Here is an 18,458-nt window from a genome sequence, read left to right on the forward strand (position 1 = left end):
ATTAATTACTTAAATCATTTTCATTTTTAGGCGAACTCCTTACATTTTTATTTCCAGCGATAGCTGACTTTTGCTTTGCTTCTTCCTCTCCATAGGGATCTCTGTCGAATCGGCGGGACCCTACCGGGCCACCAAAGGAAGAGCATAGGAGATTCACAAGACGTGAATCAACAAATGAGCCAAACTCTGCCCATACGGGTTTGACTGATTAAAAATACACCTGCTGAGCCTCTGGGCTAACAACATATTCCCGTTTGAAGACTAAACCTTGCTGGGACATTCCGTAGAAACGAGAAAGCCCATGGAAAATTACTGGAGCTGTGAACAGCCAATGGAAAACCTGGATACTATTTGGGACCGCTTTATCCCACCCCACCCAAGGAACTTGTGGAAAACTATGGTGTGTCCAACGGAAAACTGAATTTGCTTGATAGGCAACCTGTGCATCAGACACCTGGGGAGAAATGGGATAAAACAACACATGTTAATTGGAATTTGTACGATGGCGCCTCAGGCAATCGTCTTTGTTCTTTTTCTCTCCCTTTGTCATGACTTTCCCGTGTTTACACTGAATTTTCGTTACATGGATTAAATTGAAGACGTTTCTTCTTCTCAGGTTCAGTTTGCATGTGTGCATGTGTTTCTCTAATGGGAAAAAAAATCTCTCTCTTCCATAACTCAAATCCCTTCCATCCTTTCCTCTTAGCTGTCTTTATTTACAGAGGCTACAAATGATGAGACGGACTAGAGAATTATAAGCTAAGCGTAATAATGTTTAAAAAATGTAAGCCGGGATGTTTGATGTTGACTTGAGGATATTTCGCCACTCCTTTTTCCCCTCAAAGACGCATTTCTTCTGATCTCTTCTTCATATTGAAGAAAGGACGAAGGGGGGTGTGAATGGAGACATGAACGTTTCAAACCAGGCAGGATGGACTTGAACTGTGGCTATCAGAAGAAAAGGAAAACATTTTCAAAGAATGGAGCGCCTTTCATGGACGTGTTGACTTTAAAAGGGGGGATTATGGTTCAAGAAAGGTGTTTTATTTACTTCTGTTGTATTTTGTCTTCCATGAAACGCTGTTGAGAGACTTTTCCTCATGGAGGGCATCAGACTGTGATTTAAGAACTGTCGTTTCCCCTACCTGTGACGGAGGGGGAATTGCGCTCGGAGTATGTTTGTGTGTGTGTACAGTATGCTCTTGTATGCTTGAGTGAGTGCTACAGCTTCGCATGCATGCCATATTCAAAACCCAGACCTATTCGAGAGGTGCGACAGGTTGACTCAAAAGCTGTTGTTCGATGAATATTCCAATTATTTGAATTCAATCTGTTCCAATATGCATAACTATGTAAATAAATATGCTTCATAAGAGCTAAAGAGTCAACCGGAGGATTATAATGCCTGATTTACGACACCCACGGCAGCAACATGAATCTTTCCAACATGCAGTACCTTTTTAAGTGGTGTGCCAGTACCTTTGCTGGCTTTAATATAGTAAAGCTTTTATATCATGCTATTTTTAGTGTATGGCGGTGTAGCTTGACAGCATGCTACATTGCTGGTTTAAATGTCACATTGTACATTAGCTCAATAATGTACATTGTATAAAACCTACTCTTTGTATAAAAGATACACTCTCATATCGTTGCTGTCCTTCCAAAACCTCACATGTCCAAATGGAAATGGAAAATATGACAATAACTTTTTAATACTTTTTATTGGTTATATTTGCAAAAGCCAGTGACAAACAAAGCTTTCCTGTAGCTCAGTGGTGGTTAGAGCATGGCGCTAATAATGCCAAGGTCATGGGTTCGATCCCAGGGGATTGCATATACTTAGAAACAAAATGTATAGGATAATGCAAGTCGCTTTGGATAAAAGCGTCTGCCAAATGCGTAAATGTAAACATAAACGGTGAGTAATAATTATTTATTGCAAAACATAAAAATGACAAAATATGGAGATACAAGGTTTTAAAAAGACAGAAACGATATGCAGCATTGGGAAGTTCCATTTAATTTAGTAAATATAGACGTTTCAAAGAAACAACATAAACAAACGTTACTGCACATGCATGGTTTTGTGGCCCAAACTTAACTTCCGGTACACATCTGCAAAGAATAGAGTCCCTTTAGATTATTTCTGACAGGAAACAAAAGAAACTGAGCCTTTCCTGTGGCTCAGTGGTTAGAGCATGGCGCTAACAATGCCAAGGTCATGGGTTCGATCCCTGGGGATTGCATATAGTCAGAAACACATGTATAGTACAATACAATGTACAGTGGCTTGCAAAAGTATTCATCCCCCTTCATTTTATTCACATTTTGTTATGCTGCTGCTGCCTTATCTTAAACTACTTTAAATGATTATTTTTTTACATTAATCTACACTCCATGCACAATAATGACAAAACAAAAAACTGATTTTTGACAGCTTTGCAAATTTATTAAAAATAAAAAACAAAAATAAGTACATTGCATAAGTATTCATACCCTCAACTCAGAAAATGGTTATAGCGCCTTTACAGACTCAAATCTTTTTGGGTATGATGTGAAAAGCTTTACACATCTGCATTTGGCAATTTTCTGTCATTCTTCTCCTCAGATCCTTTCAAACTCTGTCAGGTTGGATGGAGATCATCAGTAGACAGACATTTTCAGGTTTCTACAGAGATGTTCAGTTGGGTTCAAGCACTAGCTGGGCCACTCAAGGACATAGACAGAGTTGTCCATAAGCCACTCTTGCATTGTTTTAGTTGTGTGCTTAGGATCATTGTCATGTTGGAGAATGAACCTTCTGCCCTGTCTGAGGTTCTGAATGTTCTGGGCTAGGTTTTCATGATCATTATCTCCGTATTTTGTGTACAGTCCCTGAAGCTGAAAAACACCCCCACATCATGATGCTGTTTCCACTACACTTTACTGTTAAGACGGTATTGTACAGGTGTTGAGCAGTGCTTGTTTTTCTCCAGACATGATGCATGAATCTGAGATTCATCAGACCAGAATATCTTGTTTCTGACAGTTTGAAAGATTCGTTGAAGTACGTTTTTGCATATTTCAAGTTTCCATGTGTCTTCACTGAGCAAAGGATTGAGTCTGGCCATAAAGCCCAGATTGGTGGAGTGTTGCAGTGATGTTTGTCCTTCTGTAAGTTTCTCCCATCTCCATATATGATCATGGAGCTCAACCAGAGTAATCATCAGCTTCTTGGTCACCGCTCTAACCAAGACCCTTCTCCATCGATGGCTCAGTTTGGACAGGAGGTCAGCTCAAGTAAGAGATCTGGTGGTTCCAAACCTCTTTCATTGAGGATAAATGGAGGCTACATGCTTCTGTGAACCTTCAATACAGCAGATTTTTTTCAGAAGTCTTCCCCAGATCTGTGCCTTGATACAATCCTGTCTCAAAGCTCTACTGGCAGTTCTTTTGACCTCATGTCTTGGTTTTTACTTTGATATGCATTTTCAGCTGTTGCACCCTTTATAGAGAGGTATGTGCCGCTCCAAATCATACTTATTCAATTGAATTTGGCACAGGTTAACTCCACTCGAAGTGTATAAACATCAACAAGCAAAACTAATGCTTCTGAGCTAAGTTTCAAGTGTCCCAGAAAAGGGTATGAATACTTATGCAATGTACTTGTTTTTGTTTTTTATTTTTAATAAATTTGCAAAGCTGTCAAAAATCAGTTTTTTGTTTTGTCATTATTGTGCATGGAGTGTAGATTAATGTAAAAAAATAATCATTTAAAGTAGTTTAAGATAAGGCAGCAGCATAACAAAATGTGAATAAAATGAAGGGGGATGAATACTTTTGCAAGCCACTGTAAGTCGCTTTGAATAAAAGCGTCTGCCAAATGCATAAATGTGACCCTGGATCACAAAACCAGTCTTAAGTAGCACGGGAACATTTTTAGTAAAAGACAAAAATACATTGTGTGGGTCAAAATTATCTATTTTTCTTTTATGCCAAAAATCATTAGGATATTAAGTAAAGATCATGTTCCATGAAGATATTTTGTAAATTTCCTACCTTAACTATATAAAAACTTTATTTTTGTGAGTGGATGGTCTGCCACAGTGCCCCTGATTAACAACTTCAAAGGCAATTTTCTCAATATTTTGATTTTTTTGCGCTCTCAGATTCCTGAGTTTTAAACGGTTGTATCTCAGCCAGATATTGACCTATTCTAACAACTCATATATCTATAGAAAGTTTATTTATTCAGCTTTCAGATTATGTAAAAATCTCAATTTCGAAAAATTGACCCATAAGACTGGTTTTGTTGTCCAGGGTCACAAATGTAAATTACATTAGCTAACAAGTAAAGAGTATGTCTACACTCTGCTTCAAAAGGTTTTTTGATGCCATAGAAGAAGCTTTAGGTTCCATAAATCAGAATCAGAAAGAGCTTTTTTGCCAAGTGTGCTTGGACACACAAGCAGAGGCGGATTAACCATATGGGCAATTGGGCGAGTGCCCAGGGGCACCAAGACTTTAGGCGCACCAAATAAACCCGCAATACAAAATATTTTTTATAAATGTACATAAGCACTTGATTTTTAAGACTTAAGTCACGCATCTGCGCTAAATAGGCGTGGCACCATGTGCGGGAATACCCCCACTTTCAGATAAAAATGGTTCTGTCCTCCGCACTTTTTCGACACACCTCCGCCAACATTCCCGCCCATGTTATCTGGTTAGTTACATAGATTTGAGTGAATTAACATTCAGCCAATCACAAGTGAGTGTTATGAGGCGAGTCGTCTTTCATGTGCACTTTAATCTTCAAACAGATGGAAGCGGGAACGATGCAGAGCGCATTGTTGTAGCGGAGACTAAAAATGCGGTGATTAGCACTGATTAATAAATGTATACATGGCATGAGTCAGAAATAAGATGTTATAGTGCCGATAATGTATGCTAATAGTACGTGGAGGTAAGGCCACTATTTAAGGTCCAAACCTGGGTTTTAAAGTGAGAGTGAAGAACGGTGTCATCACTATAGCAATCAATTCATACATGTCCTTTTTAGTGGACTACACTTTTATCTTAGTACTTATGTGATCGTTTAGTAAGAAGAATATACACATACTGTGCTTAAAAAGAGCGTTTGAATAGCTGTATAGCAGTTAAAATAGTAACAATAACGTTTCATGTTATTTTTATGAATAACCTTGCTATACATTGTAATCTGGTGAATGCCACTTTGGTGAATTAAAGTCCCAATGTCCTGAAAATCTGTACATTGTTCCATTGTCACCCTAATGTGAATACATACATGCAAACTATATGTGTGTGTGTGTGTGCGTGTCCCCCTGTACCCCCACTTTGTGGCACGCACAACATTTACACTTGTTAAAAAAATGTTAGTGATTTTTTTTCACTACATCAAAACCTTAAATGTAACATTACAACAGAAAGCAGGTGCCCCTTAACTACAGTAGGCCTAACTGTTAAACATGCTTGATGAAAAGAGTTGTTTTTTGTGTTCTATTCTACAAAAGTGTCATGTTAATGTGTAATTCTTGTAAAATAGTATATTGTAAATTGTTTCATTCTTATAAAATCTTTTAATATATAAATCTTTTAATGAGTGGATTCTTGCGTGTGGGTAGGTGGGTTGATGGGGGGCACCTCTGGGGCTGTTGCCCAGGGGCACCATGAGGTCTTAATACGCCTCTGCACACAATGAATTTGTTTTAGTGACAGAAGCTTCCAGTGCACATACAGGTTCAAAAAGTGACAAGGCACAGGTAACAAAATGTAAAAAATAAATATGTGAGAGACAATACACATTTGACAAAAAGGACAATATTAGACAAAAGGACAATAGACAGTATATTGTATATACCTTTAAAGAACCTTTAAAGAACTTTTCTGTTTCACAAAAGGTTCTTTGTGGCGAGAAACGCTTCTTCAAATTATAAAAAAGTAAGAAAGAGATGGTTCTTTAAAGAACCTTTTACTGAATGGTTCTTTGTGAAACCAAAAATGGTTCTTCTGTGGCATTGCTGTAAAGAACCTTATTTTAAGAGTGTAGCCAGTATTATTTTGGGTTACGAGTAGAAGAACTGTTACTTGGCTAAACTTGCCACAAAGTTACACAACTCATTTAACAAGTTGTTAATAACAATAAAATTCAAGATATTGTTTATTTAATAAAATTATACAAATAAAAAATATATTATAATAGTAATATAAATTAAATACAATATAAATAGTTATATTATTAGCCACTAGCCAATAACCAAACACAGACCTGAAGTTAACTGCAGGCTAGGCGCATGCGTCCGATGAAACCTTGTCTTAATTTAACAAATATATTTGATTCCATATGCAGTATTTTACATATTTCTAAGCGATATACAAAAAATTATAGTATATCATATTTTACAGAATAATACAGTATTTAGTAAAATGCTACTGTTCCTATCACTGTTTTTGGCTATTTGTGGCTTTTATTTAGCCTAAATGGAGTATTTAATGCTGTATATCTAGACAAATATTCCCCATCCCCCAAGTTACCGAACACAAATACTGTTGGCTGCTTTATATTAGTAGCTTGTACTGTAGCTTCCTTCACCATCAACACAACACCAGCGCATTTATTTATCAGCGTCCGGCATTCAATTATCCACAACTATAAACCATCCTGTAATCCCTCCGAATCACCAGTGCTTATTTCAGAGCAGACTTGGAAGGCAGTTTGTCAGTATGATCAGAGCTCCTCCATCTCTTGTGTATCTCCCTGATTTCCCAAGTCAGATCTCCCTACACGCCGAAGCCCCGCGTTCCCCGCGCTGCACAAAAGCACGTTTGATCTTTCCAATTACGCCGGCCGTTCTGTGCGAGCCTGCAGATTGGAGAGAACAGCTTGGCAGCAGAATTGGTTGCACATCAGGCTCTTTTACTGCTGTAGTTATTCGCCCAGTGGTTGAAGATCCAGCTATAGCTGCGTTTGCCTCATCAGGGGAGAGGGACAGTGTCGAAAGTGCAGTAATAATCGGCAAGCGTGAACCCTCATTAAGATAGGAAAGCGTGTGTTTGTGTTTATGTCTGTGTAAAGGCGAGGGGGTGTTTTCGTGTGGGTGGATATGTGGTGCGGGAGTTTGAGGCAGACATGGATGGAAGCAATGAGACGTTGTTTAGCATCTGTGTTGTGTGAGAGAGAGAAAGAAAGACAGCAGAATAGAAGCGAATCGAGCTGCGAGCTGAAGACTCGGGGGGTTGTCAGAAAGACATCACGGCTTGCTGCAGGAGTTGCGTGTAACGTATAACATTCTTTGGGCGCGTGTGTAAGTGGATGCTGTCAAGACGCGTTTGTTGTTGACTGTCGGCTCAGGCTCGAAATTCCAATTAGATGGACGTGGCAGATTTGACGGGTTTATCGTGCTGAAAAAAGCTTACGGTGTATTGCTTTAGATGCGGGAAGTAGTGGGAATGTGCTGACCTCTTTCAATTTCAATGCAAAACACACAAACAGGATGCTAGGAAATTCTGGGTGGTTGCCAGGGTGTTGCTATGCAACGTTACAGTGTACAAAACCAGATGTTTAATGTACTCAAATCTGTTTAAATCTGGTCACTGGCGTTCGCCACGAGATTGGATTGTGTCTTACTCTTAAACTCTGTGTTAGCCTGCTGTGCAAACTGCGATTCATTCTTCGTGAATTCTCATTTTACGATTGACGGTTTTGAAAACCTCATATCCCTACACATGAACAATAACAATATTGATGTCTTATTACAGTTCGACATGGCTTCAGTGCCTGTGCATAATTTTCTGTGCCATCACACCTCTCTTACATGATCTCGCTTAGAGACCGTTCTGCCCATTGATTTCCTCCCACCTACACGCAGGAGCAGGACTGTGACAGCATCACACTGTATCTCCTGACATTCTTGCTCCTTCACAAGTGTTTATCCAGCGTCGACATGGCGAGAGAGTGGAGAAACAGAGGCGGAGGTGTAGATATGAATGCGCTGTTGCTTTGTACTTGTAAGGATTGCAAGTTGTCACCTGCCGCCCATGTAAAGGTGACTACGTCCAGAGACGCAACGTAGAAGAGCTCTTTAGTGTGCCAACAAAAGACTAACCAGCACAGAAGTATTACAGAGATCTCTGAGGAAACAAACTTGACAGCTTAACATCAGTGATGATGGGTTTTGCTTGTTCGAGTGGGTGACATGTTTATGGCTGAAAGATCTGAAAAGCTTGAAGTCAACAGGAAACAGAATTTTCCTTCAGCAAAACTGTACATATTGGTTGAGTTCACCTCTGAAGTGAAACATTTCCTATTTTTGCCATAATATTTATTACATTAAAGGGATGGTTCACTCAAAAATGGAAATTCTGTCGTCATATACTCGCCCTCTTGTCATTTCAAACCAGTATGACTTTCTTTCTTGCGCAGAACACAAAAGAAGATATTTTGAAGAATGTTGGTAGGTAACCGAACAGTGATGGTACCCATTCATTTTTACTGTATTAATACTAAACCACTGCAAGTGAATGGGTACTGCCGTTGTTCGGTTAGCAACATTCTTCAAAATATCTTCTTTTGTGTTCTGCAAAATGAAGTCATACAGGTTTAAAATGACAAGAGGGTGAATAAATGATGACAGAATTTTCATTTTTGGGTGAACTATCACTTGAACAATAACTTGCATGAAATCACGGTAACCATTTTTGTTTTGTTCACTTTCTTTAAATAACAGCACTTGGGTGGTAGATGATAACCATTTTGTGATTGCAAAAACAATGTTTTCCATTTACAACCATGCATTAAAAAAACCTCATTATTTTTCACCAGTGGCTGTTTTTGGGCAATGAACATCTTTCTCCTGACTGCTGCCAAGGATTCCTAGACATTTACGGCTCAGGTGACTAGCTGAAAAAATGTGCCCGTGAAACAAAAATGGCAGCATCCAGATTGTGTACGTTTGGGGGCTGAATGTGACAGGTGCGCGACTGCAATTGAGATAAATGGAAATACTAACAAATAACTTTCTCAGGTGTATTAGCAATCATTCAAAATAAGACCAGGAATTTGTGTTTAGAAAGTGAATAGTGTCTGTTTAGATGTTACTGTGCACAGAATAATGTTCAAACATCACAGATGCTGTTTTCTATAAAGCCCTACACATTTTGCTAAAAGTCTCACGTGAGGTCTCAGCTTCAAACACTCCTCAGGCATCATCTTAAACGTCAGCCTCACAACGCCACACCTACAGCCGCAGTGTTTGTGACTTTGAGGGCACAGGGGTGAGCTGACCTGAGATCAGCCTTTAAAGCCACATTTAATGTCATTTATATTTATAGGGCACTTTGACTTAAACACCTGTGAAGCTCTGCTAGCTTTCACTGCCAGCCTGAATGACTGAGTGACTTTCACTTCAGAAGGGCGACATTCCCCAGTACGGACTTTTAAGTGCTAGTGAGCAGGCGGAGGGATTCCAGAAGCCAGATAAAGACTTTTTTTCACCGCGTTAAGACTCTGGCGAAATGTGAAAAGTACAAAGCGCAGATTAGAGTCCCTCTGTTTGCCGACGGGATTGGGCGGTTCGGGACCCCCATTGGCATTCCTGCCAGCAAAGCCAGATTGTAAATCAGAGGAGAGAGGCGAAGAAAAGCAAGAATAAAGAACCAGCTGGAAGCTCATACATTATCCTTGACGTCAACATACAGTAAGGATATAGACCTGTTGAGAGCACGGTAGGTTCTTTTCAGAGGCCTAATATTCACACCAGCGCTCAGGGGACCGCTAAGGAGACCACCCTGCTCAATTCGTATCGACTTTAAGTGGCCCGGAGAAAATCTGCACCACGTTCCTTCAAAGTTCCGCCTCCTCGCTACATGCTATTTTCCTTCTGATTTCGCTTGTGCTTTATTCTGTTCTATTTCTACTAGCTGTAAACTGACATTTGCCACCTGAGTCATGCAGACACAAAGATGGACCATATACTCCCTTGTGATGAAGTCATACCAATGACTCCCACCACCACCTTCCATTTGTGCTCTTATCTTCGCCTTCAGCAGAGATATTAATAGCATCCATTCCTGCCGCAGTTTGTTTTTCGGCAGCAAGGCTAGTGTATAATACAGTACACAATGATATATGGACATCACATATGGACCTTGTTACAAAACATAATGATCTGCTTCACTGCCTACATAGGCATCTCCCTTCTAAGACAGCACTGAACCAAGTGACTGAATTGGATTGCTTTGACTCAATTTCAATAAAGTTCAAAGCACAAAAAATAAATAGCATGCATGCATTGCCTGTATTGAGTGAAACAAGTGTCTAATTTTCTGTGGCTGTTGATGCGAGGGTCGGGGTTTTTTCCAACCGCAGGTCTCGCTGTTATGAAATTATTTTGGCCTGCCCCAGCCCACCCCGCACCACTGTATCTATTTTTACAACCCGCCCCGCACCCGCGACCATTAAAGGGGTCGTATGGCGCGAATACGTGTTTTTCTGTGTCTTTATTTCAGCCTAAAAGTGCTTGGAAACAGCCATTATTACATCGCCCTGTAAACTGGCAACAACATATGCTTATGAACCATAGAAACTTGCACTTCACGTATAGCCAATATACTGCAGTTGTCTCCTGCTGCAACTATTTCTGAGAACCGGTCCCAAACATTAGATTTAGCAGCTTGGCCTTATTTTCTTTTAATGATGTAAATTCCCGACCTTAATTTCTCCCGCACCTCGTCTTCCATCTTCACTTTTATTTCTCCGTTTGTTTTGTTGTTGTGGCTGGTGGCGCGAGCTGCTTGGTGCTTTCGTGACGTGTTCGGTTAGGGGACATCACGCAAGTTACGTTGCTACGTAGGCCTACGTATTGTAACCTTATCAAAGAACCTAATAAGAACTTCTATATTTTACATGGAAAATCTGCATTTAGCTGCAATTTATTTTTGTTAGAATTGGTGGAGATTTTAAAAAAATCTCTATTGCTTATAAATAACAAAAACATGACAAGTTGTTAAAATTTATGGAGACGTTTTTTTCAATTTAATATCCCGCCTGTTTTTATGTAGGCTCTTTTCGTTCTTTTCTTTTTTTGTATTTAGAATTTGTCCATAGGAAGGAGAAGAAATACATGTTTTTTGTTTTTTATTAATTTTGTTTTAATTATTAATATTATTTCTCTCTTTTTTTGTTTCTTTTCGTCTTTGTATGGTCCTTTGTTTGATCTGTATAATATTGTAATTTTCAAGATCTCCAATAAAAAAAAGAACCTAATAAAAGATGAAAATATATATTCCCAAATATTTAATATAGGCTATAGGGAATTGCACGCAACATACAAGGTTTTTTTTATTTTGTTTTTAATGACCCGCCCCGCAAATAAAGTGACAATTTCTTTACCCACCCCAACGCAGGTTATGAGACGACCCGCGCATCACTAGTTGCCATGCATTCTGGCCTCCAAAGACTGCTCGCAAGAGTTTGGAACAAAATTTTGCATGTCTGCACTTGTTCCGCCAGATTTGGACAAGGCTCCAGCCCTTTCCACCTTTATTAGCAGCATTATGTACTCACACTCTTTAGATTCATGGTCACGACGTAGATCGGGTCATTTTGAAATTGCGGTGAATTTCCACTAAAATGTAATCAAGAATGCTGGATATTTTCAAAGGGCTCTGCTATACAGGAAAAACGGCATTAAAATGAATCAGTGACACAAATTAGTTGAGTCGACCCCTACCCGAGGTTAAATGTTTTTGAGGATGATCCAAAAAGCAATTAAGAAGCATGCAAGAGGAATGCAATGATTGATTGTTCTTCGAGGCCCGTGTTTTACAATGCCCCTGTCCTTGCCGAATGGTTGCCATAGCAACAGGAAGGAGGAGGTGGACTTCGGGAGAGGGAGAGGATGACAGATCAGTTTTGGAGAGTATTGACCCTCTGTTCTATTCAACTGGTCTCGCATCCGAGGCTTTTTTGCGGTATACTTGCATTTTAATCCGCTGATTTCAAATGAGATTCATTGAACCCGCGCGGCCTAACTGAGTCACTAGTTTCATAAGAGCAAAATTAACTTTCATGTCTGAGTGTTAAATGATATGTGTGCTTTAGTTCTCAACGTGGACAGAGCTGTCAGTGACGGGTTTACACGGTGCTTTTGCCTAAATTGGCCCGTTTAATGCCGTTCGACCTCTCTGGGAGGTGACGTGCGCTCAGACGCTTTGAAAATAACGCCGCTACCGGTCACAAATTAACAGGTTTGACTTGATGCAAAGACGACGGCTCTGACAAGCCTCTAAGTATATTACAGTCAATTTATATGTCCAACAGAGTGACATGAGAGCAGGCGACCATGTATATTTAAAACTATTATATATGCAGTTAACCTTTTAAAATGACAGGAAAACAGGGAACGCAAATCTCCGGAGATGTCAAACGGGGGTAGTCAGGGTACAGATTACATAACCTTTTGCTTTTTCAGTTTGTAGGGTTGTTTACTCTCATTAAATAACCTAAGAGTGGCATTTGAAGCTAAAGTGTGGATTTCTTTTTGGTGTTAAAATGCTTTTCTAATCGTCAAAAACGTAAACATCCTATCTGATCTGTTTGGCAGACCAATGATGTAAATAGTGTTCGGTAAAAATGTCTGAACACAATCACTATTTTTAAATGACCTTAGGTGATGCTAGCAATATTGCTACAAAAATATATAGTTTTTCAGACTCACTGCGTCTTTGACGAATTAATTGCTTGAGCAAAAACATAGTGATGGTCTGTTGGTTTGTTTACTTGTTTGTTTGTTTGCTTTTAAGGCGTGAGTAGGAAGCAAACTTCAATTCCATCAGGGAAGACCACCCAAACAGCAGCTGTGCTTTCTACTACCATGAGACAGCCAGCACCTTAAAAGTGCTGGGACAGATGTGCCCTGAGATTCGTTTTTTTGGCAGACGAGGTGCGTCTGTTTGGGATCACACATGTTTGAGTACACATATTCAGATATGAACTCTTGCGCCCGAGGACCAGGTGCGTGATTGCAACAAATAAACTGACTGCAAATGAATTTCTGTTGTCTACAAGCTGTGTCTACACATGGGTATAATAGGCATGAACTGTGTGTGTTCGATAGAATAAAGAGAAAGAGAGGGCACAAGTGAAGGAAGATATAGAGCTACAGAGGCCATGTTTACAATAGAAAAGTCTACTTACTGCACAGTATAATGTACTGTAGGCCTATATGGTTTGCAAAATGCAATTATAAACATTTTGAAGGATAACATGCTACATTCTTGTCATGAGAACTGTTTACAATTATGATTTTAATACAATTATGTGCAAAAACATGTTAACTCTTGGCGGATGTTAAAAATCATGGCAGCTTGTGGATCATGCTCAACAGAAGATGGAAGGGAAAGTTAAGTGCATTGCATTGTGGGATACATTACCCAATGTGTTCTCTTACAAAAAATAAGTATTCATGTGTGCTATTAGTATACTTTTTTCTTTGTATATTCTGAATATAACATTACACTAGGTATACTGTACGTGACTTATACTAAAAGAAATGTCTCAGTATAGACCATATTGCAAGATGTAAACAACTCTGGTCTAGAAGCACTTCCTGTTTCAGTTTCTGCACAAACATTAGAACGAAACAGAACCAACAGAACATTTTGAAAATGTCAAACGGACATTCAGACTTACTTATATATGAGAAATAAATAATAATATTAAAAAACTGAAACAGGAAGTGCTTCTGGACCAGCATTGTTTGTCTATATTTGGCCTATATTTAAAGTGCACTTAAATGTATATTTCAATTATAAATATTTTAAGTATGATACCTAAATAGGAACATAATATGTGTATACTTAAAGTGCAAAAATGATGCATAAATGGTGAACTGAAATGATCTTAGGTTCACTTCAAGAAGACTTTCAAGTATGCTTACAGTGTAACTTCTAAAGTAGTGAGAATATGCTTCAAAATATATTTTCACAAACTAAAAAATGTGCTACAAGTATAAACATAATAAACTATCAATGTACTTATAAGTTACTGTAACTTACAGTAGTTCGCAGTACAACTGAAAAATAGTTGTAAACATGTTGTGTACTCCGTGTGTTTGTGTACCAAGTTTACTACTGGTATACTTAAAAATTATACTTCTATTCATTTAAAAAGCAGGCCAATTTAGTCCCACAAAGGTAGTATCTAACAACCCTAACAAGTATGCTACTATTATACTGATAATAGTATACTTACTAATATAAAGTACACATATAAATATTTCTGAATCTTCCTGAAGTATTCTTAATTAAATGAACTTTAAGTACACTTGTTTTTGTAAGGGTTGTATACTTCATGCAATGTACATACAACATAGTTGTAGAACTAGTACAAGTAGGTTGGTGTGTTATTCTGAACAAATCTTAAAAGAAATTTCAAAATTGAAAGCGAATGTAGGAGAAAGTGGGAGAAAACTGTTTGTTTGTATTGTAGTGGCATAAAAAACTGTTTGTTTGTATTGTAGTGGTATTTCAATAATCCTCAAACACAATCAGAAAAAAAGAGTAGAGAAAGATATTGATGCTAGATTGTTCTTCAGTCTTCCTATGAGATCACTTAAACCAATCACAGGGGGCAGCATGAAGTCAGTTAGCCAAAGACCTCCAGAGTGACTTTGACACCCATCTAACATCAATACTATCATTTAACTGCACAACCCATTTAGAGCAACCTGCTGCGGACCAACTGTGGAGCTCTAACCCCCCGAATTCCCAAAACCTTGTCCTTGAAATGTGTTTCCAAAGGGAAGTGAGGCCCTCTTACAGTTAGCAAAAACAGACTGTGAAAGTGACACTGAGGCGCGGCTAAATTGGATTGATTATGTGATTAATGCTGACACGGAGGTTAGCTGAAATATTTTTACTTTGCTCCTGCAGTGACGCTGTTATCAAAGTTCTGGCACGCAGACAAGACGGAGGTCCCTTTAATCTGATTTGCTAAAGTGAAAACTCTAGACGCACAAAGGCGCCATTGATACGCGGTGAGTGTCAACAAAGGAAAAGCTTCGACAAGGGGAATGAGGGGTGGAGGGCAGGGTACGTGGAGGAAAGAGGGGACTTGGATGGGGGGTATGCATGAATGGTTGCATCTTGTAAAGTTAACATTTGTATGGGTCTAGTCCCTCAGGACTGCAAAGGAACACAAATGTCACTCAAACTTATATCAGCAGTATCTAAAAACATCGTATTTACGAAACGCACTCTGTAGGGCAGTTTGTCCGTTTAGGGCTACTGTAGAAACAACATGGCGAATTCCATGCGAGGGGACCCGCAGTGTATGTAGATAGAAATAGTTCATTCTTAACGCTTCATTATTTAAGGTCTTTATACACCTCTGAAGGCATATTATATTGCATTTCTGACAATAGATCATCTTAAAAATTACACATTGGACCTTTAAATAAAGACTGTAAATGAAAACGATCGAGTGGAGTGAAATGCATAAGACTGCACACTATTTCTGGGACACTTATCAAATTCAAGAACATTTGTGACATTGACTGTGTTAACCCCTTTGTACAAAAGGTCAGAGTTCCTTGCATTCCTTTAGAGAAGCACAAGATGCTCTTTGAAACGATCTTAAATCATGCTGGGATAACATGGATCACCAGCTTTTGCATAAATTTGTTAAAAAAAGTTAATTCCAGCTTGAATGCATGATGTCTTTATATACTTATTTTTCTATTATTCAACATTTCAAATTTACAGCATTGCACTGATTATGTAATATGTAAAATTGACAAAGTGGAAAAAAATAAAAGCATTTTCACTTATGGCTTCTGTCCTTTGAAGCCCACCTTATGTCTTTGATGGCTCAATGCTATGTTGAACCATTATATTTGATAACGTCTATAATGTTTGTGAAATCAGAGCAATGCATAAAATTCATAAAATGTCCAGTGACTAGCTAAAATGCTACAAAAGTGTTTGACTAAATGAAATCATTCATTTTGCATTTACATTATCTCTCCAGTTTCTGTGGTTAAGCAAATTAGCATTAGTAAATACATTCGTATTCCATTTTATATCCGATTCACAATAACCCTACATTAAAAGGTTATTTATTAAAAGGGTGCATTAACTACAAGTTCACCTGCGTACTCTGGACTCGAGTGTGGAACACATGTTCCCATCATAAACAGCGTGTTCTACATTATATTCCTGATCAGCTGAGGACTAGTGTTCAGCACCATAGGGACTTTAATCCAATTGAGAATGTCTGAATTCATTGCTTATTTTTCGTCCGCTGTCCCCGTCACGGTATTATATGCAATGACAGGGCGCACACAAACTCGCCATTCACAGGGAAACTCACACAAGGCTTTGGAAATGAAGTTACCATTACGGGGACAGCAGATTCAATTAGGCACAAAAGCCCGGGACAACGGTGACCTTCCATTGGCCTGATTCTTCTGCACTGTATTCTGGCTTGGCTGATTTTATAGGGAAATATCTTTAAACTACTATAAATAATATCAGGTGATCTGCAACTCAATACAGGAACGTTCTGCAATATAGTAGTGCCAAAAAAGCCTTACCTGATGCATGAGATGCGTTCGTGTTATTATGAGTTAATTTTGGATTCGTTTTGAATGTTTCTCAAGGTATTGATACCCACATGAAGAATTTATTTTATGGTGAGGTCTGGACACAAGGAAATGCATAAATGAAATCCAGGCAGAGAAAATGCATGAATGAGCTTTCTCATTCAGTGTTTAACGATACTGCTACCACAAAAATACAGACCCGCTTTGAATAAAATCGTTTTTCACGAAGACCTTCACCGGGTGTGAGAATTGTACTGAATTTGATTTAAAACATATACCTATAAGAAAAAAATTCCACACTTGCACTTTTAAAAGCAATGTTTAGATGAATAAAGACCGGGAAAGAGGAGCTTAAAATCATTGTGGACCCAAAAGAAATAGATGTCTATATTGTTGATGCACACAGCGTGGCCGGGATGACAAAGCATCCTCCACTTCAGGTTCAGCCTTTAGTGGCAAGAGGGTTGCTGGAGGACCGCCATGTTTGTGTTAAGGGAGAAATGGTGATACACAATGGCAAATTGGACTGAAGACCCCCAGCTGAGCCATTGTGTCTCCCACTGAGCGGCGAATGGGAGAGATTCCTGAGAAAATGGCCCACGCATACAGACGCTCGTGCAGAAATAGGATCAGCGAAGTGAGCGTATAATAAGTCGAACACAAAACCAGACGTGCTGCTCCACGGCGGCTTAGACATGGAGAATTTACCCCGCCCCATAACCTAAACCTGCTACTTTCAGAAACATTCAGTAAATTAAGGAATACTATCAAGACCCAATGGTGTATTCATTCGATTGTTTTGTTTGGGTGGACTTCAAAAGTGCACAAATGAAATCTTTGTTTTAAACAGCTTCTGAATGACAAAAAAGATACATACATTTTTTGAAGTTCACCCCCTTCGGACTGAGATGTAGTTGGTAACTGCTATCTTTGTTATTGCTGAGTAGCAAACAGACCGGCTATTGTGTAAGGCAAAAGATAGGATTTGCATGCATGTTAGACAGGATTACACACTAGAGTCTGGTTTGGGAACCCGGACCCCTCTATCCAACCATCAGTGGGCGTCTCCATTGTGTCCTTGTGCACATGCATCGAACAAAAGATAAAAGCAACCTGAAAATGCAAAGAAAAAGTTACAAATTCAATCCTATAGGAACAGAGATTGATAAAACTGCACAGAAATTCATCGATCAACTTGCATCTCCAATACACATAAACCTAATCCACACATGCTTTCGTTTGAACATTTTGTAAGACTTGTTGATTCGTGTTGTCAGGACAGGATGGCACTAATCCATTAATCCCCTGAGGGTGATATACATATCAACTGCATTTTAATCCCCCTCCCCTTCCCAAAGCCAACAGATCTGCAGATTCTACCGCTACATAATCCGTTGGATTTCTTGTCTGTGGTCGGCACAAACACTGTGTGTTCTCATCGTCCATGTAGAGGCAGAGATTGGTTTGACTGAATCTCCTGGTAGTAGGTGTGAATTTGTGAGCGCCGAGCTATTGCGAGCACACCTCGCCATGGCCTGCGGCGTTAAATATAAATGAGGTTTTAATAATACATTGATACACAGTGGAGAAATATTTTATGCCGTGCTGCTATCTGTGTGGGGTCGGTCTGATTAGTGAAGCTGTCAGTACGACCATTAACTAAAAATAACTATAAATAAATAGGGGATTTGTAATGTGTTGGTTACCAACATTCTTCAAAATATCTTCTTTTGTATTCCGCAGTTAAAAGAAAGCCATGCAGGTTTGAACTATCCCTTTAAATGTTTATTGGTCAGTCAGGTGTCTTCTGATATTGTCCCACTGGATATATTTTCATGATAACATTCATTGAAGAGA

The 18,458-nt window shown here is 39.0% G+C and overlaps 2 protein-coding genes across 2 annotated transcripts in view; one reads left to right on the forward strand and one right to left on the reverse strand.

Annotated features, from left to right (window-relative positions):
• The window catches only part of ephb3a (eph receptor B3a), a 32,124-nt gene extending 28,369 nt beyond the window's left edge, over positions 1-3,755 (forward strand). The window contains exon 16 of the mRNA XM_057333511.1: positions 96-3,755. Within this exon, the coding sequence (XP_057189494.1) occupies positions 96-204 (109 nt within the window). The 3' untranslated portion in view covers positions 205-3,755. The remainder of the gene's footprint in view (positions 1-95) is intronic.
• Positions 1-17,578, reverse strand: part of pcolce2a (procollagen C-endopeptidase enhancer 2a) — a 60,751-nt gene extending 43,173 nt beyond the window's left edge. The window contains exon 1 of the mRNA XM_057333512.1: positions 17,479-17,578. The gene's annotated coding sequence lies outside the window, so the exon portion shown is untranslated. The remainder of the gene's footprint in view (positions 1-17,478) is intronic.
• Between the last annotated feature and the right edge of the window lie 880 nt (positions 17,579-18,458).

This window comes from Triplophysa rosa, linkage group LG5 (genome assembly GCF_024868665.1).
Source record: "Triplophysa rosa linkage group LG5, Trosa_1v2, whole genome shotgun sequence".
Taxonomy (NCBI): domain Eukaryota; kingdom Metazoa; phylum Chordata; class Actinopteri; order Cypriniformes; family Nemacheilidae; genus Triplophysa; species Triplophysa rosa.